The 27,361-nt window shown below is 40.0% G+C and overlaps 1 protein-coding gene across 6 annotated transcripts in view; it reads left to right on the forward strand.

Moving 5' to 3' along the window:
* The window catches only part of GLI3 (GLI family zinc finger 3), a 223,923-nt gene that overhangs the window by 144,400 nt on the left and 52,162 nt on the right, over positions 1–27,361 (forward strand). For all 6 annotated transcript variants that reach the window (XM_040432675.1, XM_040432680.1, XM_040432677.1 and 3 more), the window contains exons 7-8: positions 15,881–16,082; positions 26,829–27,045. In XM_040432675.1, coding sequence (XP_040288609.1) covers positions 15,881–16,082; positions 26,829–27,045 — 419 coding nt within the window. The remainder of the gene's footprint in view (positions 1–15,880; positions 16,083–26,828; positions 27,046–27,361) is intronic.

The raw sequence follows: 27,361 nt of genomic DNA on the forward strand, positions 1-27,361 counted from the left end.
GCAGCATGCTACGGTTTTATCTCCGGCCAAAAATCCGGAACACTTTGCGGCATTTTTTCCATAGGAATGTATTAGTGCTGGATCCGGCATTCAAAATACCGCAATTCTGGATCCGTCCTTCCGGTCTGCTCAAAAAAATGCAGGATCCGTTTTTCCGGATGACACCGGAAAGACGGATCCGGCATTTCAATGCATTTGTAAGACAGATCAGGATCCTGATCAGTCTTACAAATGCCATCAGTTGGCATACGTTTTGACGGTGACGGAACTGCCTGCCGGATTCCTCTGCCGCAAGTGTGAAAGTACCCTTAGGCCTAGTTCACACGAACGTATGGCTTTTATAGTTTTTTGCGATCTTTTTTTCACAGATCCGTTGTTCCGTTTTTGAGTTCCGTTGTGTTTCCTTTCCGTTTTTCCGTTCCGTTTTTCCGTTCCGTTTTTCCATATGGCATATACAGTATACAGTAATTACATAGAAAAAATTGGGCTGGGCATAACATTCTCAATTGATGGTTCCGCAAAAACGGAACGGATATGGAAGACATACGGATGCATTTCCGTATGTGATCCGTTTTTTATCTTTCAACAGAACGGAAATACGGAAACAATGCTTACGGAACACATTCCGTTTTTAATGCGGAACTATTGAAATTAATGGTTCCGTATACGGAACACTAAAAAAGGCCTGTACACTCGCAAAAAAAACGATTGTGTGAACTAGGCCTAAGTCAAGCTTTGTGACCTGTGCACAGGTCAGGAGAAAGCAGATAAGCAGCGATATCACCTATTGTGAGTGGTGAATTCTGTGTTATCTATATTAGAGGTGTTACTTATCATTGTAATTCTGCAAGTTACCTTTATAGAACTGTTATTACACCTAGTGGCCAGTGCGAAAAATGCAGGATCATATACATCAAAGATAGATTTCAAATTTCAAAAAATTACGAAACATTCTAAAAAAATATATGGCTAACATAAAATGTGATTTAAACAATAGGTAATTTCCTATTCAGACATACCCTTCAAAGCTTTGAGCCGTGAGAAGGTTTAGAACACAATTCAGGTGACTTAGCATATCAAGAGCCCCATAGAGTATTCGACAGCCGGATGAGAGCTAGAGTATTGTAAACCGAGGAACAGCATGAAAAAAGTATAATCATACTAGTATTCCTAATTGTAATAACAGTTATTCATTTCCCAAGTTTTATTCCATTAGTTATGCTCTTTGACTAAAAGGTGATGCAGCATAATGTACCAGCAGTCAGTAGAATCGTCTCGTACATGTAACGTGGAAGTAGTGCAGCATTCCCTATAAAACGGTTTTGTAGCCTAGGAGAGATCAATAAACCAGTGCTTCCCATTAGAGTTCCTGTGAATATGTCCACTATTTGGCTCAGTACAACAACTGTAATGCTTGCATTTAATGGGTCAACTTTCGAGGAAGCTCATTAAAGAAGGGATTATTGAATAAATGTTAGACTAAACTATTCAACAAAGCAGACAAAGAATGCCAGACTGGAGCAGACAGGAATCAGACGTCCAGCCAAAAAGCTTGTTTCCTCTTTCTTTCTGAACTATTATTATATCTGCGGCTGAGAAAATGCACCTTCAAGAGCTATACCTTTTTTATTTTTCTGTCAATGCAGTCCTATGAGGGCTTGTTTTTTGTGGGACAGGTTGTAGTTTTCAATGGTGCCATTTTGGGGTACACGTAATTTACTGATTAACTTTTATTAACTCTTTTTGGGAGGGGGATGGCAAAAACATTAATACTGCCATTGAGTTTTTACGTTATACATTTTGTGGCATTCTCTCTTTTTTCAATAAAAAAAAAAACCTATTGAAAAACTCAATGAAATGTTTCTTGCCATTATTTACTTAACTCATTTGGAATTAGGATGACGATAGTTACATCTGTATCTATGAGGTTTAAAGGTGTGAAGGTCGACCAATGCCACCTCCTAATGTGTATAGAGGAGGTGTTCCAATGTTTCCCTAATGCAGCAGTCAGCAACCTTCGGCACTCCAGATGTGTTGAAACTACGACTCCCAGCATGCTCCATTCACTTTTATGGGAGTCCTGAAAATAGCTAAGCAAGTGTGCATGCTGGAAGTCGTAGTTTCACCACAGCTGGAGTGCCGAAGGTTGCTGATCCCTGCCCTAATGGCATATGTTGGGGGAAAGAAGAATCAGGCATGTTGGTTGTTGGAATTCTGCATGCCGTTCCTTTGTTCCCATATGAGGTCGGCTGCCCCTAGAGTTGATTGGCAGAGGTTTACTTCATTTACCCCTTTGAGAACACATGCATGCTTGGCCGAGCTGATTGTTTAAGTGTAGGGGGGTGGAGTTGTTATCGGCCAAACAAGGCAACGGCTGACTAAGGTGTATTGCCATCTTTGCACTTGTATATGCAGTTTACTTTATAATTGTGTATACACTTTTTTATGATGTTTCACTCCTTGAATTTTATAAGCGTGGAAAATAGAAGAATAAATGTAGTATGAATGAATTTGTATAGTACACAGAAAGTACTAAAAAGTTATCTAATTACATTTTGTGCTATCTGTTTTAATGATCATACTTAGTGACTTTCCTTTGTAACTTATTAATATGTTTTTTTAATTTGTTATCCTTTTGCAAGTTTTGTATTGTGTAACTGTATTGCACTCAATCTCCACTAATGCTAATTATTTGCCAGAATGGGGCTAATGACTAGAAAGACAAATTAAGTTGAAACTCTGAGAAAAACAAAAGCAGTTGACACAGTCTCGCTTTCTTCACATGACGGGAATGTGTGTCGTCAGGTAATGGATGATGGGTGTTTTTATTTAGACAAAGGCTAGTGGGAAAACCAATTAAAATAATTTCCATGGTCTGTAAATTAATTGTCACTAAGGTGGGTTTTGAATGTCCTATCATTTATCACTTGAGAAAATGAAACCTCTTCCAGCCAGACTTAAAGATCACAATTGACTTCAGCAATACAGCGTAAAACTAGGTTTTCTATCAGCACTGCAGTGTGTATCTTCTAGTTAGTGCTTGTGGACACCTAGGGGGTCATTTATGATCACAAATAAGCCTATATTATGCGTATTTCTTGTGCAGATTGTGGCGCAAAGGTTATTTGCGCTGCAATCTGCAACTTTTCAACGCTGAGGCCAGTTCTAAAAGGGGGCAGGGAAGGGGATGGGCCAGCTAGCTTACATTTAGGCCTGCGCCTCTACATGACTTTGGCGGATCCATAAGCAGCGCAGGGGGTGTCTAAAATGCTGGTCTTAATAAATGACCCTCATAGTTCAAGGAAAGGCAGACCTAGGAGACCTAGATATTTGGAATCACAAGGGAAGCTGTGTGTTCAATATCAGATATATCAAGAATTGTGTGAATGATATTGTATAATATAAAGTCATTGGCAAGGTCCTTTAACAGCTTGGCTACTCTAGAGACACTACTGATCAGAATGCACGTTACCATTGATCATTGGATACCGTATATTGTGATTGAAAACCTATCCAGGGCCATAGCTATAAGGGATGCAGAGGTAGCAGTCACAATGAGGCCTTGATTCTTGAGGGAGCCCAAAGCCCTTTCCCTTACATAATGCTATGCTAATATTAACCTTCATGCATTTGGACGTAACTGTGCGTCCAAATCGCAAGTAATTTACTGCATTTGGACGTACAGTCACTTCCAAACTGCTTACCGGGGCTGTGACACTATAAAGATGGCAGCGGGCCGATGGTTGCCCGGGCTGCCATGTACCTAAGGGCTCATGCACACGACCGTTGTTGTTTTGTGGTCCGTTTTTCACTGATCCGTTGTTCCGTATCTGAGTTTTTTTTCCTCTGATTTAAGTTCTCTTCCGTTCCATTATTGCACAAAACATATCCTTATGGTTTCCGTATTTGATCCGTTTTTTGCGGATCGTATTCAGAAACAGTAACTTATTAATCACTAAACACATGAGCAATATGGGATGGGCATAGCATTTCTACAGTATGGATCTGCAAAATACGGATGACATATGGATGTGTGTTCTATATTTTTTGCGGACCCATTGACTTAAATGGGGCCTCAGAACGTGATTTGCGGACAAAAATAGGACATGCACTACTCTTTTTCGGAACGGCCATGCAGACAAATGGAAACGGAATGCACACAGAGTAACTTCTGTGTTTTCTACAGCACCATTGAAGTGAATGGTTCCACATACGGTCCGCAAAAAAAATGGAACGGAAGCGGAAAAAAAATACGTTCGTGTGCATGAGCCCTAAGGCTGATCAGACCCTGAGGGTCTAATCAGCCATAGTGTAACTGTAGTTCACATGTATGACCCACAGCTCTCTATGGATGTATCACGATTCTAGGTCTTGCACACTTGTATTTTCAATGGAGTTTATTAATAAACTTTTTTTTTGTTTTGAGTTTTAACGTCCTAAAAAATTATTGTTGGGTTTTTGATTAATCTGGACGTACACCCTTTTTTCACCATACCATTTTGTTTACTACTTTTTCAGCATAAAATCACTTCTGTGTTAAAAATAAATTATATTGTACATAGTCATATACTAAAGTCCATAACTTTTTTATTTTTTCACCAATGTAGCTGTGTTAGGGCCTGTTTTTTGCGGGACGGGCTTTAGTTTTTATTAGTATAATTTCGGGGGTACATATGACTTTTTGATCACTTGTTATTTTTTTTTTGTGGAGGTGAGGTGCCAAAAACAACAATTCCGTCATTGTTTTCTACATTATTTTTTACGGTGTTCACCTCGTGGAATTAGGAACATGATACTTTTTTTAATGACATAAATGAACGGATATGAGAAAAGGCAATTTTTTGTTTAATTTATGTTTTTTTTACAGTTTTTTTTTACAGTTTTTTAACTTTTTTATTTTATTTATCAAGACCCATTTGGATCTTGAAGATCCAGTGGGACTGATTGCTATACAGTGCATTGCAATAGTCATCTAATGCAATGCACTGTATATAGTCTGTATTTACACTACATGGCCATTACTGTGCTGTGGCTCACATCAAGCCACTTCAGTACACCGACTCTCAAACTAGAGAAGTTCTGATTAGGCAGGTCTTGATCTTGGTGCTGTATGCTCCTGAGGAAGTGCGCTATTCAGGCACACAGAAACGCATCGAGCCCTTCATGGTTTACACTCTCGCTAGTCTTTGCTGCTAGTTGGCTGCGTATGAGCCATATCAGCTGTTTCACCGAGTTGCGTGAGTGAAGCACCATTCAGTTGTCCCCAGTTGATGGCAAAGTGCACGGCCATCTCCTGGGTGACGATCGTTTTCCAGTGGCGAGATTGGCACGCTGTTTGTGCCTAGCACTGGGTATCTTTTTTGAGTCCAGAGGTCTGAGTCTATTGGCCATTTAAGGGCATAATATATACTGTATGTTTCATACGGCCCAATGCAACCTCGATATCACCTGGGTGACTGCCTGTGATATTGAGGACCAATCACATAATAGTGTCTGTCTGTTGGGTCTGTATGATAACAGAGACAATAAAGACATCATATACTATAGTTTGCCCGTTGTGAATCACGATACACAAGGATTTAGCGTGGCAACACATATATTACACGCCACAGACTGCCCAAGGTGATTCATTTTAGACCTGGCCTGTACTTCTGGAGCTTGGGTCTGACTGTATGAATGTATTCACGTGACTGGTATATACACAATGAGCTCCTGTGCTCGGTTTAAGCTATACCTATGCGGCAGAATTACATAGTTCACATGTATGACCCACAGCTCATTATGGATGTATCACAATTGTAGGTCTTACACCCTTGTATTTTTAATGGAGTTTATTAATAAACTTTTTTTGTTTTGAGTTTTAACGTCCTAAACAATTATTGTTGAAAATGTAGTAAAACATAAAAAAACTATATAAATTTGGTATCGCCATAATGAAAAACAAGCCCCCACACAGCTACATTGGTGAAAATGTCATTGATGTTAGTATATGGTGATCCAAAATATCATTTATTTTAAGCACAAAATAGATTTTATGGTAAAAAAAAGTAGTAAAACATAAAAAAAAACTATATAAATTTGGTATCAACCCACAGGATAACATTATCATATAATTTTCACCACAAGAGGAACCCCATAAAAAATAAAAATAAAAAACACTGAGACAATTGCCATTTTACCCAATTCACCAAATTCCACAAAAAATGCTATACAAAGTGATCAAAAAGACTTATATACCCCAAAATGATACTAATAAAAACTACAGCCCATCCTGCAAAAAACAAGCCCCCACACAGCTACATTGGTGAAAAAGTAAAAATTTTATGGCCCCTAAAACAATTTCAGCAAATTACATATTAGAAAATCCCGCTCCTTCCCTTCTGAATGCTGCCGTTTACAACCACGTACAAGGTGTTGCCGTATTCAGGAATAAATGCATAACAAATTGTGGGTGCATTTTCTCCTGTTAGCGCTTGTGAAAATAAAAAATGTAGGGCTAAAGCAACATTATATTGGAAATTTAAAGTAAATTTTTTATTTTCACAGCCATGCATTTCTAAATTCTATGAAGCGCTTGTTGAGTCAAAGCATTCACTTCACCACTATATTTATTCCTTGAGGGGTGTAGTTTCGAAAATGGGGTCGATTTTGGGGGTTTTCTTTCTAGGGGTACCTCATGGTCTCTTCAAATGTGACATGGCACCTGAAAACCATTCCAGCAAAGTCTGCCTTCTGATAACAATATGACGCTCCATTCCTTCTGAGCACTGCTGTGTGCCCATACAGCAGGTTACAACCACAAATGGGGTGTTTCTGTAAACTGCAGAATCAGGGCATTAAATATTGAGGTTTGTTTGGCTGTTAAGGCTACTTTCACACTGGCGTTTTGGCTTTCCGTTTGTGAGATCTGTTCAGGGCGGATCCGCACCAAACGCGAGTGTGAAAGTAGCCTAACCCTTACTGTGTAGCAGGAAAAAATTCTTAAAATGGAAACTCTGCACACAAAAATATGTAATTTTAAAATTTCCCCTCCATTTTCCTTTAATTCTTGCGGAACACCTAAAGGGTTAGCAAAGTTTGTAAAAATCAGTTTCGAGTAACTTGAGGGGTGTAGTTTCTAAAATGGGGTCATTTATGGGTGGTTTCTACGAATTAAGTCCCACAAAACGACTCAATAACTGAACTGGTCCTTAAAAATGTGGGTTTTGGCAATTTTCATAAAAATTTTAAAATTTGCTTCTAAACTTCTAAGTCTTCTAATTTCCTGAAAAAATAAAATGACATTTACAAAATGATGCAAACATAAAGTAGACATATGGGGAATGTAAAGTGATAACTATTTTATGAAGTATCACTATCTGTCTTAAAAGCTGAGAAATTCAAATTTAGAAAATAGCAAATTTTTCCAAATTTTCTGCAATTTTTTTTTTTTTTTAATGCATAAAGTTAAAACTTATCAACTCAAATTCACCACTAAGGCTACTTTCACACCTGCGTTAGGTGCGGATCCGTCTTGTATCTGCACAGAAGGATCCGCACCGATAATGCAAACGCTTGTATCTGTTCCGAACGGATCCATTTGCATTACCACGAACAAAAAATAAAATAAAAAATGTTTTGTTTTTTTTTGTTCATGATAATGCAAACGGATCCGTTTTGACTTACACTAAAAGTCAATGGGAGGCGGATCGGTTTTCAATTGCACCATATTGTGTCAGGATGGATTTGTTTGGCTCCGCATCGTCAGGCGGACACCAAAACGCTGCAAGCAGCGTTTTGGTGTCCGCCTCCAAAGCAGAATGGAGGCTGAACGGAGGCAAACTGATGCATTCTGAGCGGATCCTTATCCATTCAGAATGCATTGTGGCTAAACTGATCCGTTTTGGGCCGCTTGTGAGAGCCCTGAACAGATCTCACAAGCGGACCCAGAAACGCCAGTGTGAAAGTAGCCTTACATGAAGTATGATGTGTCACGAGAAAACAATCTCAGAATGGCTTGGATAAGTTAAATCGTTCTAAAGTTATTACCACATAAATTGAGACATGTCCGATTTGAAAAATGGGGCTTCGGCATTTGGTCCAAACTGGCTGTTTGCCCAATTTTTGAATTGGGGAAAAGAAGCTGCAAATTATACCTCTGTTCTTGTCTTTCCATAAGATGTATTGAAATTGTGGGGTACACTGATATTTTATGGTCTAATATATTTCTGCATGTGTCAAATTATGAGTCATGTGCATGAGGCCTTGCTCAGGAAATTGTGGTCTACAAGGTCAAGATTACTCATAAACATTAACCTACAGTGTATATGCCTGTTTATTCAAAGTTGTCGTAGTCTCACGCACCCTCAGGAGCTAAAGGACAACTGCGAGAATTAAAATAGATTCCATATTAGATCATGCTACCTTGAAGAAAAGGCATTTCAGCCATAAAGTGGATCTTACGTTTAAGCCTATATTATATGTATTCATTAATAAAGTTTTTTTCTGCATTACTCTGTCTTTTTGAATCTGTGAGACAAGCAAACAAACAGTACAAAACCAGATTTTTCATGAATAGGTGGAAAAATGTCAAGTGGTTATCTCATGATTGGTATAAAAAGTGAATCAGACATCATATAGTACATTACAGTCTCCTTCCATCAAAGCTAGATGACATGGATCCAGGGATCTCCCCATTCAGTGCTCCAGTTGCTGTGCTAGATTTATTTCAAGCTGACAGCTCAGGGGGCTTGTCCTTTCTCAGGAGGCATGTCCTTTATGCTGCAGCTCTCTCCCTATCAGAGCTAAGGGACTGTTGGCCAGATTTATCATTAGCTTAAGTCAAAATAATGGAGTGAAAAAGTCGCAAATTTTTGCGCTATCGCTAAAACTGCGCCAAATTTTTTATGTAAATTAATCTCTAGACAGATTTTCTATTGCGACAATTTAAAAAAGTCGCAAAAAATGCACTATTTCACTCCGGTGAGGACCAGCTGTACTGTAAGTGTAATGATGAATCTGCCCCTGTGTCTTTTCTACTGCAGCTCTCTGTCTGTTACTGTCACAGCTTCTAACAGTAGATACTGCTGGTGGCATTTGAAGGATGAAATTAAGCATGTGCGTCCACCTGGACAGAGAATTAAGGAAAAGGACAGATCAGCAGGTGGCAGTATATAGATAGACTTTATGAATATCCCAGTGGTTATACTAAATTTTTAATTACATGCAGTTACAAAACTATTTAGATCTTGGTGCTGGTTTGAAACATGTGGAATATTTTTTTGTGCAACAACCCCTTCAAGAAAGTGTATAGACAAATCATTCGATCCATTATTAAAATCTGCACAAAAGATTTTAGAAGAATTTGATTATGAGGGTAACATATGAAGTAAATTTTGCTTGAGTCTGCGTTGGCATTGTTTGTGCTGAATTTATCAAATGCTGCATGTTTGCTAAGGCTGGGTTCACACCTGAGCGTTTTACAGCGCGTTTTACAGCGCGTTCCTACGCGCTGTAAAACGCTCAACGGGCAAGAACCAATGCTTCCCTATGGGTATGGTTCTCACCTGAGCGTTTTACAGCGCGTACGAACGCGCTGTAAAACGCCCTACGCCCCAAGAAGTACAGGAGCTTCTTTGGGGCGTAGTGACGCGCGTTCCCGTACATAGACTTCCGGGAACGCGCGACAATGGGCGTTCGCATACTTCCGGAGCCGCATATGTGAGACGCCCGGAGAATCAGTACGCTCAGGTCTGAACCGGCTGTAAAGTGGTTATCCCATCGCGCCATTACTAATGCGAGATGGGACTAAGGGCCGGCCACTCAGAAACAGCATAGCTTGCTCTGCTATGCTGTTTTTGTAGCTCCCATGAACTGCAGTAAGAGCTATTGAAACAGCGGAGCACCGGCCCACTTCACATCGGCCTTGTTTAGAAATGCTACTCCGTTGTTTTTTTTTATGCCACCCCTCTAATGACATCAACACCCTATATTAGGTGTGCATAATTATTAGGCAACTTCCTTTCCTTTGGCAAAATGGGTCAAAAGAAGGACTTGACAGGCTCATTAAAGTCAAAAATAGTGAGATATCTTGCAGAGGGATGCAGCACTCTTAAAATTGCAAAGCTTCTGAAGCGTGATCATCGAACAATCAAGTGTTTCATTCAAAATAGTCAACAGGGTCGCAAGAAGCGTGTGGAAAAACCAAGGCGCAAAATAACTGCCCATGAACTGAGAAAAGTCAAGCGTGCAGCTGCCAAGATGCCACTTGCCACCAGTTTGGCCATATTTCAGAGCTGCAACATCACTGGAGTGCCCAAAAGCACAAGGTGTGCAATACTCAGAGACATGGCCAAGGTAAGAAAGGCTGAAAGACGACCACCACTGAACAAGACACACAAGCTGAAACGTCAAGAATGGGCCAAGAAATATCTCAAGACTGATTTTTCTAAGGTTTTATGGACTGATGAAATGAGAGTGAGTCTTGATGGGCCAGATGGATGGGCCCGTGGCTGGATTGGTAAAGGGCAGAGAGCTCCAGTCCGACTCAGACGCCAGCAAGGTGGAGTACTGGTTTGGGCTGGTATCATCAAAGATGAGCTTGTGGGGCCTTTTCGGGTTGAGGATAGAGTCAAGCTCAACTCCCAGTCCTACTGCCAGTTTCTAGAAGACACCTTCTTCAAGCAGTGGTACAGGAAGTAGTCTGCATCCTTCAAGAAAAACATGATTTTCATGCAGGACAATGCTCCATCACACGCGTCCAAGTACTCCACAGCGTGGCTGGCAAGAAAGGGTATAAAAGAAGAAAATCTAATGACATGGCCTCCTTGTTCACCTGATCTGAACCCCATTGAGAACCTTTGGTCCATCATCAAATGTGAGATTTACAAGGAGGGAAAACAGTACACCTCTCTGAACAGTGTCTGGGAGGCTGTGGTTGCTGCTGCACGCAATGTTGATGGTGAACAGATCAAAACACTGACAGAATCCATGGATGGCAGGCTTTTGAGTGTCCTTGCAAAGAAAGGTGGCTATATTGGTCACTGATTTGTTTTTGTTTTGTTTTTGAATGTCAGAAATGTATATTTGTGAATGTTGAGATGTTATATTGGTTTCACTGGTAAAAATAAATAATTGAAATGGGTATATATTTGTTTTTTGTTAAGTTGCCTAATAATTATGCACAGTAATAGTCACCTGCACACACAGATATCCCCCTAAAATAGCTAAAACTAAAAACTACTTCCAAAAATATTCAGCTTTGATTTTAAAGAGTTTTTTGGGTTCATTGAGAACATGGTTGTTGTTCAATAATAAAATTAATCCTCAAAAATACAACTTGCCTAATAATTCTGCACTCCCTGTACTACGAACTGTGTACATGACTGCCCCCTGCTGCCTGGCAGCACCCGATCTCTTACAAGGGGCTGTGATCAGCACAATTAACCCCTCAGGTGCCGCACCTGAAGGGGTTAATTGTGCGTATCATAGCCCCCTGTAAGAGATCAGGGGCTGCCAGGCAGCGGGAGGCAGACCCCCCTCCCTCCCCAGTTTGAATATCATTGGTGGCCAGTGTGCGCCCCCCCGGCCCCCCCTCCCTCTATTGTATTATCATTGGTGGCCAGTGTGCGGCCCCCCCTCCCTCCCTCTATTGTATTATCATTGGTGGCCATTGTGCGCCCCCCCCCAGCCCCCGATCATTGGTGGCAGCGGATAGTTCCGATCGGAGTCCCAGTTTAATCGCTGGGGCTCCGATCGGTAACCATGGCAACCAGGACGCTACTGCAGTTACTTAGCAATATTAGAAGCATCATACTTACCTGCTGCGCTGTCTGTGACCGGCCGGGAACTCCTCCTACTGGTAAGTGACTGGTCTGTGCGGCACATTAGATAGTGTTTTATGTCAACATACATCCACTTGGCTGTTACCAGGTCTCAGATGAATTAAAATGGAAAGTGACTGTATTTATGGCACCCCATACAGTAAAACGGTGACTGGGACACTCTCAGGTTTTGGGGAAGTTCAGTATATATTAACAGGAAACTTTTAGGCTGCATTCACACATTTTCTGGTGTTTAAAAAAAGTAAAAAAATAAATAAAAATGCAACACAGGTCTAAGAGTGGAGTAAACTGTGAAAAGTGCCACACTAAGAGCAAGCTTGATTTAGGAAAAATTGCCAAAAATACTATTTGTGTAGAGAACATCATATACTCCTGTTGACTTCCAGTAAGCATGCATTCAAATAATTGTATAGGAAATTAAAACTGGTGTGTGATAGAGTAAGGGTGGGTTCACACTAGCGTTAGGGATTTCGTTATGGCTTTCCGTTATAACATGGTTATAACGGAAAATAACGGAATGCCCAGACAGAATGCAAAACGGAAGCCTTTAAAAGGCATTCTGTTTGCTTTCCGTCCTAATAGAAGTCTATGGGAAAGCATAACGGATCTGTCTGGGTCCCGTTATGCAAGACGGAAAACAAAGTCCTGTCGACAGGACTTTGTTTTCCGTCTTGCATAACGGGGACCAGACGGATCCGTTTTGATTCCCATAGACTTCTATTACGACGGAAAGCAAACAGAATGCCTTTTAAAGGCTTCCATTTTGCATTCCGTCATAATACAAGTCTGAGGGCAGAAGAACGGATCCGTCCTTCAGTCTTATGGATTCCGTTATTTTCCGTTATAACCATGTTATAACAGAAAGCCATAACGGAATCCCTAACGCTAGTGTGAACCCACCCTAAGATGTGCATTCATTTTAAAAAGTTTGCCGCAACTTGGGCTTTTCAAGTAGTTAAAATATATACCGGTAAAAGAAGGCGAACATTGTTACTCAATAATTAATAAATCTGTACCCTCAAAGTTTCTCACTATTTTAAAAAAGTAGAAATGGGTGAGAAAAATCACAAAACCATTATGAAAGTATGACATGCCCCAAAATTTGCACAAATCACTTGATAAATTCCCCCCTCTGTGTCCAGGATAGTTTCCAGTTCAGTTTTATTTAAAGATTTGTACCAATTTCAAGTTTTTATGGAAAATATGATATTCGGAACTCATCTCTTCCCTCTCTAGGCATTGCTATTAAAGAGTCAGGCCTTGTGCTTAGATTTAGAGGGTAAGAAGAGTTAAAAATAATTTTTTCTTCTTTTTCTCCCTCTTTGACATATATAATCGGCCATTGCTGTCTTTATGTCTAGATTGTGAGGCAACAATACGAGTAATATAGAACTAGACAAGTTACAAGAAATAGCTAAAAAATTTAATAAAATAAAAACTTTTCATTTTTGACTTGGAAGGCAACCGGTTGCTCTTTGGTGACTTATTGAAAGGACTGTGCAGTTTTGTAAAGAAAAAGGTTGATCATGCAGGGGTACAACTGAGGAAACATAGCAGAAGAAGGACATGCTCTGGTTTCTTTAACATGCTGCAGTCGGCCTAACTGGAAAAACATTTAGAGCAGATAATTATCTCTGGGCATAAAATAAATCCTCCCGTGTTTGTGTTTATAATGAGAGCCAAAGGCTTTATTTAAACAGCAGATAAATTGTATTCACGGTGGATAACTTATGTTAATCTCCTCTGTAGCAGGAAGACTTTAATAGGGTTACATGCCATGAGTAGATGAGAACTGGTGCTGCCCTGTCATCCTCTCTTTAGTAAGACATTTGGCTTTGACAGTCGATTTGCAAATACGTAATTCATTTTTTACATCAAATGTAGTGGTACTAAAGGTACAATTCCCAAAAGAAGAAACGACACAGGGGTACATTTAATATTAGATTTACAGCTCTTTTTGGTATGTATTTGTTATGTGTAATGTGGTACATTTTTTTGCCGTAAATTTTGCAACATTTGCCTTGACGCCACTTTTCACAGTGTTCTATGTGCAGGACAATTCAATTTGTTTACACATTTATTATTTTTGACCATTTCAAATGTTGCAAAATAAAAATTTGCAACCCACACCAGGCTCTCCCCTGGTGTACTCTTACACAATCACACCTAATATATTATTAACATTGGCCATTTCATAAATTTGGCAGACACACAAAGCGAAGACAAACTTGAAAATGACAAAAAAAAAACTGCCAATAATAAATGTCCCCCATGGATCGCACATCCACATGCTATGCATTGATCTACTGCTTCTCAGCGTCATTTATATAGCTTCTCAACACAATTCAAAAACTGTATACTAGGCCAATGGTATTAAAGCTGCGTAATGGAGTAATGGTCTAAGCTCTTAAAGGCGAATAAAGATTTTTTATGTAATGCCCACAGCCTGCCTCCATAAATAGAAGATTCATACTTACCATCTCCCTTCTGCTACAGTCCTCCACATTGGCTCCTGCATGTCTATGTTTTGGCCCCAGGACTGTTTACATCCGATGCTGCATGGGCATGGTCACATGCTCTGCTACAGCCATGGGCGGACTGGCCATACACCCTATAGGGAATGTTGCCAGTGGGCCGATGCCCACGGGGCCACTAGAGCCCCCCTCACGGCTGTCAGCTGGGTACCTAATGATCTGATGCTCGCAGCATTAATTAATGCTGGGGGCATCAGGTACTTACTCACCTGGCCAGTGGGTGCAGGTGCCCTCCTGAATTCAACTGTATCACCATTCTCAGGACAGTGAGACAGTTGAATATTGCAATGGGGCATCAGTATCTTGTGCTGCACTACGGTATTTGGTTCTTCTGGGGCACTATTTTGTCACTATCTATTTGTGTTGGCCCTGCCTAGATGTGTTACCCTGCCTTTTGTCAGTTGGGACTCTTCTACAACATGGGGGCATTTTTAGGTTTATTTTAAGCTCCTAGTCCACCTCTGGCTGTAGAAAATTATTGCTTCAGTGGTGACATGGCCACAAGCAGGACCAGTTGTTGGCTGCGGTAGGGCATAACTTGCAGGATAACAGGCCGAAATGGATGGACAAATGTCTTTTTTCGGCCTTATGTACTATGTTACTATGTAACCATGCCCATGAAGGACCGGAACATGGTCATGCGGGAGCCAGTGCAGAGGACCGGAGAGACAAGGAAGCAAGTAAGTATGATTCTTTTATTTATGGATACAGGCTATGGACATTACATAAAAAACCTTTATTCCCTGAGAACCCCTTTATGAGCTAGCAGTATATCATTATTCACACATATTATTTATAGCTGAACACTATACCTCAATAGAGTTATTTATTTAGTATTTATTATATGTGATTATCATCCTAAAAATACAATGGTAAGTGTACCTCAATGGGTTCTTCACTTTATTTTCAGGTCTACAGGTTTACTAAATAAAAAGGTGCAAGCTTTTTGGTACCTCAAACCCAAGCAGCATCTCATCGCTTGCGGTGAATTAATGAATGGAATGTCGTAGCAGCCGTCAGATTCATAAATCACCAGAAATGAGAGGGCTAATACATAGAAGTCTTATCCTTTTGTTTAGCAATTTATCATGCGCTTGCACATTAATAAACAACAGTCCCTCGAGGGAAGCTTTGGGAAGATACATTTTTCTTCCTAATTTTCCTCAATTGTAGCCAGTAGATCACAGGTGGAAAGTAAAGGCACTTGTCAAGACTACTCGCTGTTTTGAACCACTCTATATCAAATAAGGTCTTCACTGTAATAGTAATATTATGTATTTACACATCACCTTTTACATCTATGCTTTAGGAGAAAATAGATCTGCACGTCCCAATTTTTCTGCTGCTTGTAACACATTTGTTCATTGCTTGAAGCAAAAAGTTAGCAAAATGTGGGCCAATGCCTTGACTATCTGTTATGGCAGAACTGCCGAATGCATCTGGACCAACTGACAGATTGAAATTAATGTGCAGCTATACTGAGTTACCGTATACTTAAGTTGTAATTTTTGCTTTTCTTTTCAGGTTCAAGATTTCCCAGCCCTAGGCTCACAGCCCGACCGAGCAGGAAACGAACGCTGTCTATATCCCCACTCTCTGATCACAGCTTTGACCTTCAGACCATGATCAGAACATCTCCAAACTCTCTAGTTACTATTCTCAACAACTCACGTAGCAGCTCCTCAGCCAGTGGCTCTTATGGACATTTATCAGCAAGTGCAATAAGGTAAAGAATTTTTTCCAAAGCTCCTTGCTTCTGTTCTTGAGAATGAAGAGTAATTAAACTGTTTCACTTACTGTAGCGTTAACCTTATAGTTTTAAAAAATACATTTAGGTGGAGATCTTCTTTTAACCGTAGAGCACAAATTAATAATTTGAGGTTCACAGGAAAACTATTTAAAATTAGTTTTTTTTTAGAAAATATTTCTTGATAGCAGCTGGAATACTGGCTATAGTTTGTTGGTGTTAAAGGAAGTTGATGGGAATAACATGAGTAAGTGCCAGTTGATGAGATCTGTTTCTGTAACTCCTGGGTAACCAGCAACAGCATATATTGCTGTGCTGGCTGTTTGTCCCAGCTCCATTTCACTTTTATGGAGTCAGCAGTACAGACAACTTGGATGTCTCCACAGCTTTGGCCACCCCTGGTTACTCAGGTTTTTCCCATCTTGGCCATGAAAGGCTGAGATGGAAGTGGTTGTTAAAGGTGGCGATAAACATTAGATGAATAATGCCCAAAACTCTCAGACGTGGCTGAGCATTTAATATTTTTGTTGGTTGGGGAAGCCCCTCTTTCCTGACACCAGATGTTGGGGAAAAGGGGTCAGGAATGTTGGTTCTCATCATGTCCAATCCTTTTGATCTCACGGAAGATATTGGAGTTACTGCCAGCAGCTTATTTCCCTCCCTACTGAGAACACATGCACTTAATTGTTTCAAAGTATCAGACAATATGAAATATTAGACAGTGAGTACCTAACTAAGCACAAAATACAGTCTTAAAATATTCTCATTTCATCTATTGGAAGAAACAAGCTCTCTATTACAAACTCACCCATAGAACCTGTGTGAAAAAGCATTTGCACCTCTATACTTATTACCTGGTTGTGCCATCTGTGGAGGAATTTTGTCCCACTTCTCTTTACAGAATCCCTTTCAACCCAGTGGGTTGAACAAAATGATTGCATAAAAATGTAGAAGAATCCCTTCATTTCAGGGGCTCAAAAGTAATTGGACAAATTAAATAATTGTAAATAAAATGTTAATTTCTAATATTTGGTTGAAAACCCTTTGTTGGCAATGACTGCCTGAAGTCTTGAAATCATGGACATCACCAGACGCTGTGTTTCCTCCTTTTTAATGCTCTGCCAGGCCTTTACTGCAGCGGTTTTCAGTTGCTGTATGTTTGTGCCGCTTTCTGTCTGAAGTTTAGTCTTTAACAAGTGAAATGCTCTATTGGGTTCAGATCAAGTGACTGACTTGGCCATTCAAGAATATTCCACTTCTTTGCTTTAATAAACTTCTGGGTTGCTTTGGCTTTATGTTTTGGGTCATTGTCCATCTGTATTATGAAACGCCGACCAATCAGTTTGGCTGCATTTGGCTGGATTTGAGCACACAGTATGTCTCTGAAAACCCTAGAATTCACCCGGCTGCTTCTGTCCTGTGTCACATCATCAATAAACACAAGGGACCCAGTGCCACTGGCAGCTATGCATGCCCAAGCTATCACACTGTCTCCACCGTGTTTTACAGATGTGGCATGCTTTGGATCATGAGCTGTACCATGCCTTCGCCTTACTTTTTTCGTTCCATCATTCTGGTAGAGGTTGATTTTGGTTTCATCTATCCAAAGAATGTTCTTCCAGAAGAAGTGTGCTGTTTTTTTAAGATAGTTTTTTTAGCAAAGTCCAATCTAGCCTTCTTATTATTGAGGCTTATGAGTGGCTTGCACCGTGCAGTGAACCCTTTGTATTTACTTTCATGCAGTCTTCTCTTTATGGTAGATTTGGATATTGATACACCTATATCCTGGAGAGTGCTCTTCACTTGGTTGGCTGTTGTAAAGGGGTTTCTCTTCACCATGGTAATTATTCTGCAATTATCCACCACTGTTGTCTTCCCTGGGCGTCCAGGTCTTTTTGCATTGTTGAGGTCACCAGTGGTTGCTTTCCTTCTTTCTCAGGATGTACCAAACTGTAGATTTTGCCACTCCTAATACTCTAGCAATTTCTTGGATGTTTTTTTTCTGTTTTCGCAGATGAAGGATAGCTTGTTTCACCTGCATGGAGAGCACAATTGACCGCATGTTTACTTCCCAGCAAAATCTTCAAAATGCAAGCATCACACCTCAAATCAACTCCAGGCCTTTTATGTGCTTAATTTAGAATGAAATAATTGAAGGAATGAAGGAATTGCCCACACCTGCCCATAAAACGGCCTTTGAGTCAATTGTCCAATTACCTTTGGTCCCTTTAAAAACAGGGTGCCACATGTAAAGGAGCTGAAACTCCTAAACCCTTCATCCAATTTTAATGTGAAAGCTAAAAGTCTGGACTTTATGTCCATGTTCATTATATAACTATAACTTGAATATGTTTTAGTAAACAGGTAATAAAAACAAAATGTGTCAGTGTCCAAATATATATGGACCTAACTGTATCAGAAACAGACATTTTAACATACCATGCTCCGCTCCTCCAGGTGCCATGTGGGTGGTCCCTGATGCTGAATTGTCCTCTGCTTTAAGCCGCTCCACAACCCCCTCCCTTTGCACTGAAAGATGGTTGTAGTGGTCTCTTAGTTTGACACTACAGCCGTCATTCCGAACAGAGGGGTTGTGATGAAGCTCCATGCCTATGTTAAAAATACAGTTTTTGTCCTGTACAGCAACTTGGTACTATACCCCAAGTTTGGTTTAAGTGATTTTCCAGTCACCCATCAATTGCTGACAGCAGTTTTGAGAGATCAAAACTACTGACGGACTCCATATAAGGGTATAAATATGCAAAATATAAGAAATCAGGAAGTGAGTTAATACTTTTTCATGGCACTGTAACAATACTTTAACTTAGGATTCCAAAATATATTTTTTTCTCATTTTGTAAGAATACTTTAAAGCCCATCTTTCATAATATTCAGACCTATTTACAGGACATGTGAAAGAATGAGGGAGGATTTGGCAAACTCCCCCACTTGGCTGGACCTGTAAAGATCAAATTACTTACCTGCTTTCCAGGGCTGGCTCCTCGCTCCTTTTCCTCCAGGCCTGCGTTGATCCTCTGGGCTCCCTCGATGACAACATCTCATTTGACATCGCCAGAGCCAATCACTGACTGCGGCGGTTACTGGCTCTCCTTACATCATGACAAATGGTCACTTGACGCATGGGGATCCCCCCTCCCCTGCGGCCAGTGATTGTCTGCGGCAATGTCAAACTGGATGTAGACATGGAGGCAACCCAGCATCACCGGCCTGGAGGAGAAGGAGCTGAGAACCATCCCCGGGAAGCAGGTAAGTCAACTTTCCTATACCAGTCTGGCCAAGGTGAGGTGGGGGGGGGGGGTAGTGCCAAAACACACTCATTCTTGCACAACCCCTTTAAAGTCAGAATATTATAGGGAACCGTTCATTGTTCTATAGGCCCAAATGGCACAAACCAGACACCTATCACCAGACAGAATACAGTAAACTCTGCAGTGTTCATATAAAACTTTTACATATTTCCAAGAGAAACAAATATTTGGATTCAAGTATTTCTGCATTATTTTACTATGCTGACACAAATAAGTAAGTTGCATGAGCAAAAATAATTCTCTAGTTAAAGAAATACAGTCAATTATGGTAAATTCAATCACAGCTGTTTCGGGGTAGATTCCACAGCTGTGACCGGTATCAGAATTGCCACAAAGTTTGGTTTTCATTAAGAGGTCTGTAATGTTTAGTTTTATTATTATTCTAAGTTAGTTAAGCCTGCAATTCGAGACTCCACATCTTAATAAAATTACAATGCAGTTCACTGACTTAAATGAAAAAAAAAAAATTCTTTCTCCAGAACTACATATCGGAGTCTCAAATGGTTTAGGCACAAAGGAGTTTTGTCTTTGTCCTGTTCACGGCTTGCAGTACTATTCTTTCTGTGGCATATTTGTCATGTACATGCAGCTAATCCTCAACACGCTGACCTAATAAGGAGTAGACTCATTTTGCATCACACCAGAAATAAAACACTATACAAGGCAAATAGCAGATTGACAGCACTGGAGCCTTCCAGACAGCCCAATCTGCCAAATATAGGAAGAAACTACTGTCTAATGTACACCAAGTGTAATGTATTACCTAACACTGGAACTGATGCGGGTGAAGTAATATTATGGAACTGTTATAACACGTAAAGGGTCTCATGTAGCAGGCTATGCAGTTTCTGTTTTAACACCAATCACCACCGTTTTGCAAAATGTCTAAAAAGGCTCTAAAGGGAGCAGTAAAATACTCCAAATTTAATAAAGATGTGCACTATTTTATGTAGTAAAATATAGCCATATATGTATGCCACTCATGAGGTTTCTAACAGCAGCAAATGTATGTTCCCTGCACATTTTTAGAATTTGGTGCAGTTTTGATAAACCTCCTTGTTCCGTTTTGGTCTTGGCCATTAGGAAAGGTTGGTATTTTCTTTTTTTAGGGTTCAGGGCAGAAGTGTTTCCATAGTAGAAATCCACACCGCATGCCAGTTACGGTACTTAAATGGCTGTTCTGGTTATGTAAAGTTATAACTAAAACTATTAGATTGGTGGAGGTCCTACTGCTGGGACACCCGCCGATCACCAGAACAGGGACCCTTTACTCCATGGAGCCACCCAAAATGAACGGAGCATCTGGTCAGATATGCATACAGCCACTTCATTCAGTTCTATGGGAGTTTTGGAGATAGTACATTCTATCAGTGCCTAGGACCCCCACAGTCTAATAGTTATCCCCTAACCCGTAGATAGGAGATAATGTTACGTAACTGGAATACCTACATGTACTTAAAATCTCATCCACTTTGCTGGTACTGTATGTGTGTGCAGGAAATCCACAGTGTATATGTCCCATGTGTATGTATGTACCTAAAGAAGGTTTACTTAGCAAATGTATCTGATTGCACTGTTTTATTTATACACAACATGGGAAACATAGGGAAGCAATATCGTAATAAAAAGAATACAATTATATTCAGTTGTCTTACAGTTATGCCACTTTGGTGACACCAATAGTAATTCGAAAATGTCGTAGAAACAAGTTTTCACAACATTTAACAGGACATATAGTGCAGTTCATTAAAGTGCTATGCACACAACAATAATTTTTAACTGTACAATAAAAAAAAAAAGGGTTATTCTGGTGCAAAAAATAGTCTTTGCATGACCATAAAATGGTTAAAACAAATAACCATTTAATCAGCCTTGGTAGGGAAAATGTTCGAACGGTACTTGTACGATAACTGCAGATATCTTGTCTTCAGCTCTGTGAGTCTCTAGAAAAATTCATATGGCTAGAATGACATGGTACTAGTATCTCTTGTAATATGTTGCATTTTCTTCTTCAAGGCCCCTTACGTTTAGCCATCAGTGTTTGGTTCGGGGACAAAATGTTTCTTACATGGTTAGCTTTAGATTGTAGGACCTTGCCACATTGTGTTCCCCTTGCTTGAAGCAGTAGCAAATGCAAAACCAGAATTTTAAGATTTCAGACTTCTGAGGTGTTCTCCTTCAGCTTACTGACTGTTTAGTGATGTTTTCTATTCTATCATTTTATATTGTGACTTAGAATCGCAGGTCTTTTAATGTATTAGTACATTTGTAGCAGAGGATTAATAGCCACAGACTGTGCAACGCAGCAGAAGTGTAAATTTTTCCTTATTGCAGAGGAACATTTTGCACAGAAGTAGATTGAGATGATAAATTCTCCCCAGTAAGGGGGTAATGAGCTGCCCGTCTTCTTGTGTTATTGAGGTTACCTTTCTACTGGTGTTTTTATCCTTCCCACGTGAACCTACACTTCCTTTATATAACTGAAGAGTAACCAGAGCAGCTATTAGATGTGTTTCAACCAAAAAATTTGGATAGCCATAAAAGTTAAAACAATGTTGACAGCATTTAATTGTTTCCAGGCCTAAAAAGGCTTGGAATGTTCTTGTATGAAAAAAAATGCATATAAATATATATACAGTAATAAACTAATGTATTTCCACACAGCGCTTAGTAATAAAATGGGCCCCTGTACTGCATTCTCAGGACTTCTGGTCAGTCACATCCTCTTGTTTTTCTAAAAAAAAATATTAAAAGAGAACCTGTCATGTTGTAAATGCAGTCTGATATGCAGACAGCATGTTATAGAGCAGGAGGAGCTGTGCAAATTGACTACGGACTACTAACTTTTTCTGTATGCACACTCATACATTGTTCATTGTTGAATGAGACCGCCCACTGGACTCTTAAAGAGTAACTAAACCTTTTCCTACCTAAAAAGCACCATTCGCTTTGCACTTAAAACTCAGTTCTCCGTACACCGCTGACAGCTCAGCAGTGTACGGAGTGTGAAATTTAGGAATGGGCAGATGCAGCGTTGTGAGTACTGGCAGGAGTGCATATTGCTGACATGCAGTTCTCTTAGTTTAGCGGAGCAATCAGAAGCAGAAGCCCGCTCCGCTCAGCTATCCCTGCCATAGTACATAAGTACAGAGTACCCATGTGATATGCCAGGAGTTTGTAATCCTCTGGGGAGCACAGGCAGGAGCAGCAATGTGCACTCCTGCCTGTACTCACAGCTGCTGCGTCCCCATTCATAAGCTTCACAGCTGTACTCCGTACACTGCTGAGCTGAGCTGTGGAGAACTGAGTTTTAAACGCACAGTGAATGATGCTCTTTAGGTAGGAAAAACACAAAGAAAAATACAAAATTAATAAATAAAGTATATTGAAAAAAGTTTTTTTAGGGCATTAGGGACATCATATTAAAATTAAAAGTTACTCTTTAAGCATAGAAAGAGCAGAGATAGATCAATAAATGACATTACGTAAAACCCTTTTCCAATAAAACTATATATCAATCTTACCTGTTCCTCATGGTCTCAATTAACTGTACAGTATATAGAGCGGACAGCAGTCTTGTCTACCCAAAACGGCAATGAATTAGTAAGTCAGGTGGAATATTTATATAAAATTTTGAAAATGAAATATTTTGGAAATAAATACTAAGCTGTACTGATTCTCCATATTTTTCAGTGTACATTTGTTCCCTATCAAAAGCAGAATGATCTTCTAAATCCACACATGACATTGTTTTCCTGTGTTTTAATGAACAGAACAGGGTAGTTACACTTTGTAATATATGTTCACTGAAAGGAAGAGGGAGCATTAAATCATTGTGCCGTGTGATGAATGGTTTGTACTGTACATTGAAGAATAAATTGAACAAACTGGCATAGAAGTCAGTGAACATGAAATCAGCTATTAGAAGGGAGCTTGTGAACAAATTCTGAAGCTGATATGCATCTTTTGATTAATGCCCTATCAATCATCCGTAGTGGTTACCTTAGCAAAGTCAGCCTGTAATCATTCATAGTTCCTTTCAGGAGCACTGGCAGGGACTATAGGCTGGTAATAACTGAACATTATTACTGATTTCCTACTGACTCTTGCAGAGAACAATTACCGTGTTCCCCGTGTTTGGGCTTTGCATTATCAAAAAAAAAAAGTAGCGCATAGTAAAATGAAAAGAGTTCTGTTCAAATTCCGCCAACATTCTCTTAGGGTATTTCTAATGATATTCTCTCCTAAATGGCAAAAAGCTCTCACAAGTCATAATGATAGCAATATAATTACTCGGCATAAGTCCTGTTTTTGGACTGTGCTTTATCAAGGAGGCATAATAATGAAAATCGTTGGGATTATTTGTTTTAATGAGTTAATTTGCCTGTAATTATAAGATGTGTATTTTTTAATCTAATGTGGCCGAGTGTGAGATGTGTTCATTTTTCCTGAAAGCGGGTGCTAATCTGGAGGAGTGTTTCAATGTCATTGCCGCTGTCGTGAGTCTGACCAATCACTATTTCATACAGCAGTCAGGAAAGACGGAAGGATAAAATCCTAACAGGGCTCTTAATATTCTAGTAAATAAAATACCAGGCCACTACAGTGGGGGAGACATTACTTATTTACAATGTATTTACAGTGTATGAATGGATATGGCAGGGTTGTCCTGCAGCCTTGGGTTCCCAAGTTCAAAACCTTTCCATACACGAGAAATAACTGTCGGCTGAATGCTTGTTCAGCTCACAGCTGTCTCTTCTGATCCTCCCATACAGATGCATGCTCAGCTGATCTCCCTGAGAAACAAAAGGATGGCGCAGTTGAAATCCAACATGCCCATATCTTCTCTCCCTCAACATCAGCTGTGGAGGGGACACTTGGGCTAGCATGATGAACATTAGATGTTCAGTCGAAATCGACAGGTTCAGCCGATATACATGAAATGTAAATGGCCAGCTTTACAGTTTATATGTTTTCCCTGAGCTTGTGTAGTTTCTCCATTTTTTCTCCACAATCCAAATACACTGATCCCTCAAGATACAATGGCCTCAGGATACAATATTTTCAACATACAATGGTCTTTTCTGACCCATCGTAAGTTGAAACTAGACTCAACATACAATGCCTCAGCCTCAGCTCCAACCAATCAAGGCCACTTCTCTGGTAAAATAGCTGGATTAGTTGCTAGTTAGCAGCTATTCCTGACTGTTATATGTAAGGACTTGTCTTATCTGTGGTTAGTTATCTGCTTATTTTTCTTAAATCTTAATTTTATCTTATCTTGGATGACATTTTGTGGCTTTGGAACCGATTACTCAAGTTATAGTGGTTTCAACATACAATGGTCGTCCTGGAACCAATTAATATTGTATCTTGAGGGACCACTGTACTGATAGGTCATCTGGCTTCCTGTGAAAATAGCCCTAATGCAGGAGTAAGGGAAAATAGTCTGCCCCATTGGACAGGGACGTAACTAAATAGAGGGATGGTGGAATATGCTCCTCTGTCTTCTGGAGGGTGTACAAGTTGCCAGTGTAGACATAGAAAACTATGCCTGCATACCTAGAGGTGTAAGCATAAATAAGCTTTGGTTCTCTTGTAGCAGCAGCAGTGCCAACATTATTGTCCAGCCATTAATTTTTTATACATATCTGTAATTATGGAACCTGTCACTTAATTAGTTAATTCTGCAGGAAACATGTTATAGGACAGAATTCATATATTGTTTTGTGGCAAAAGAGTCAGTATGTTCATCGAAAACCTCTTCTCTCTAACCTTAAGGGTCCAATGGGCATTATTGGTCAGCGACTGATAGCTGTTTGTGCATATAAACACTTTCTAGGAATTCTATCAATCACTGATTCGGACTCCCCTCTGGACTTCTAAGGTCAGACGAAGCAGCGGTTTAGATCACTAAATTAAAAGTTACACTGAATTTTTTGCCACAAATCTAGATAGTAATCTGCTCAGCTCAGTTTTAGGGCCCACCAGTAAAATTCATTCTTGGGGCCCAAAGTACAGTTACTGTATATGCAAATACTACCTGCTCACATAGCGATAGGCAGCAATAAGAGGCTCAAGATGGTGGATTATGGGGTCCCTGCAACATCTTCGAGAAGGCAGGTCCTTGGGGAAAAAGGACACTGGCTAGCCTGCATCTATACTTACAAGTCACCTCAGCCACCACATTCATCTATAATAATAAACTGGGTAGTGTGTTAAATAATCTACCCAGTTTTTATATGGACATAGGCTGGTTGAGATGCTGTGCTGGGGGACTGGTGGCCTACCTTTATCAGGGGCCAACCGGGGGATTCATCTGTTCCCCTGTGGGCCAGTCTAAGCCTGGCTCAGCTCCTTATGCTCCATGACATGCTGTCTGCAGAATGGACTGTATTTTCATGCGACGCACAATTAATATAATACTCTTATAATGAAAATAATACTTTTCCAGTCTCAATATGTAATTATGCATGCTATCACGTACACACATATGAATCCGGAATAGGCTTGAGTTGTCATGCAAACTTTCTGAAAAAATTCGGAAATAGTCAAATACAAAATGATTTCTAGGCAGGGAGTGCACTCATTTTTATTTTAGGAAGGAACAATAAAAATTATCCGGGATGCAGACATCCCCTTCCAAGGTGCCGAGTTGTATAAAGAAGAAAAAGTGGGAATTAAACATAGCTTTCTTATCTTCCATTAGTGATTAGAGTGGATCACTGGGAACAATTTATTTGAGGAGCATGCAATAAAGAGTGGTTTGGCAATGCCTGCTTGCAGAGTGAAGTCTTTATGCTGTAATATCATTTTCCTCAGAATTGAACTGTAGGCTCAGGAACACAGAGGAGTAATGAAGTGATGACAGGTATTAGCATGCATAATGGGCTTTAATAGACATTTAATGATGTTAAACTGGAAGAGAGAGACGGGATCTCCCATCGGAATATCCCCACACTGAAACGCATTGATCAGCAGTCTTACAACAGATTTTAGTGCACGCTGCCTTGACAGAAATTCTTTTTAGGTGACATTCTGGCTGAGCAGAACCTTCCATCGCTTTTTTTCTAAATGAGTGATATGACAAGTGCTGTGTACAAGACACATTTACCAATTGATTTTCTTTCCTCGTAATGCGATTTCGAAGACTTATGTAGGAGTATTCACATTCTAAGATTTAACGGATCTCTCATTACACAAGGTGTCCTAGAAAATCCTTTTAGTGATGTAGTTTTACTACATATTAATAGGCCGCATTGTTATCTCTCTACTCGTCAAGTATTATATTTAATGTGCAGTTATACATAAGAGGGTAAGAACATCTGTAACATTTTAAAGCTGAATGGCTTCATTTACATTTTGTAATGTTATTTTTTTTCTTCTTTCTTTGCAGCCCAGCATTGAGCTTTACATATCCACCTACCCCAGTGTCCTTGCAACAGATGCATCAGCATATAATAAATCGACAGCATAGTATAGGCTCAGCATTTGGACACAGCCCCCCACTTATGCACCCTGCACCCACATTTCCCAGTCAGAGAACCGTTCAAGGAATTCCTAGTGTCTTGAATCCAGTGCAGGTCAGTGTGGGTCCATCAGAAGTCACACAGGTAAGAGGCTATTCTTAGCTTTTCTACATATAAACGGATTTCCAAGATTTCAAAAAATTCCCCCGCAACTCTAGCGCTGCCACTCCAGTGATCCCCACCATTCTCAGTTTATTTCCCTGTAGCGATAATGCGCCATACATGACCATTATGTTCAAAGCAAATTATGGGCAGAGACTGGCAGAGGACTGAAGTATTGTTATTTTATGTTTAATTTCCTCACTATTAAAGGGGTTCTACAGTTTTTTTAAACTGATGATCTATCCTCTGGATAGATTATCAGCATCTGTTCGGCGGGGGTCCGACACCCGGGACCCCT

The sequence above is a fragment of the Bufo bufo genome, chromosome 5 (assembly GCF_905171765.1).
Source record: "Bufo bufo chromosome 5, aBufBuf1.1, whole genome shotgun sequence".
NCBI lineage: Eukaryota > Metazoa > Chordata > Amphibia > Anura > Bufonidae > Bufo > Bufo bufo.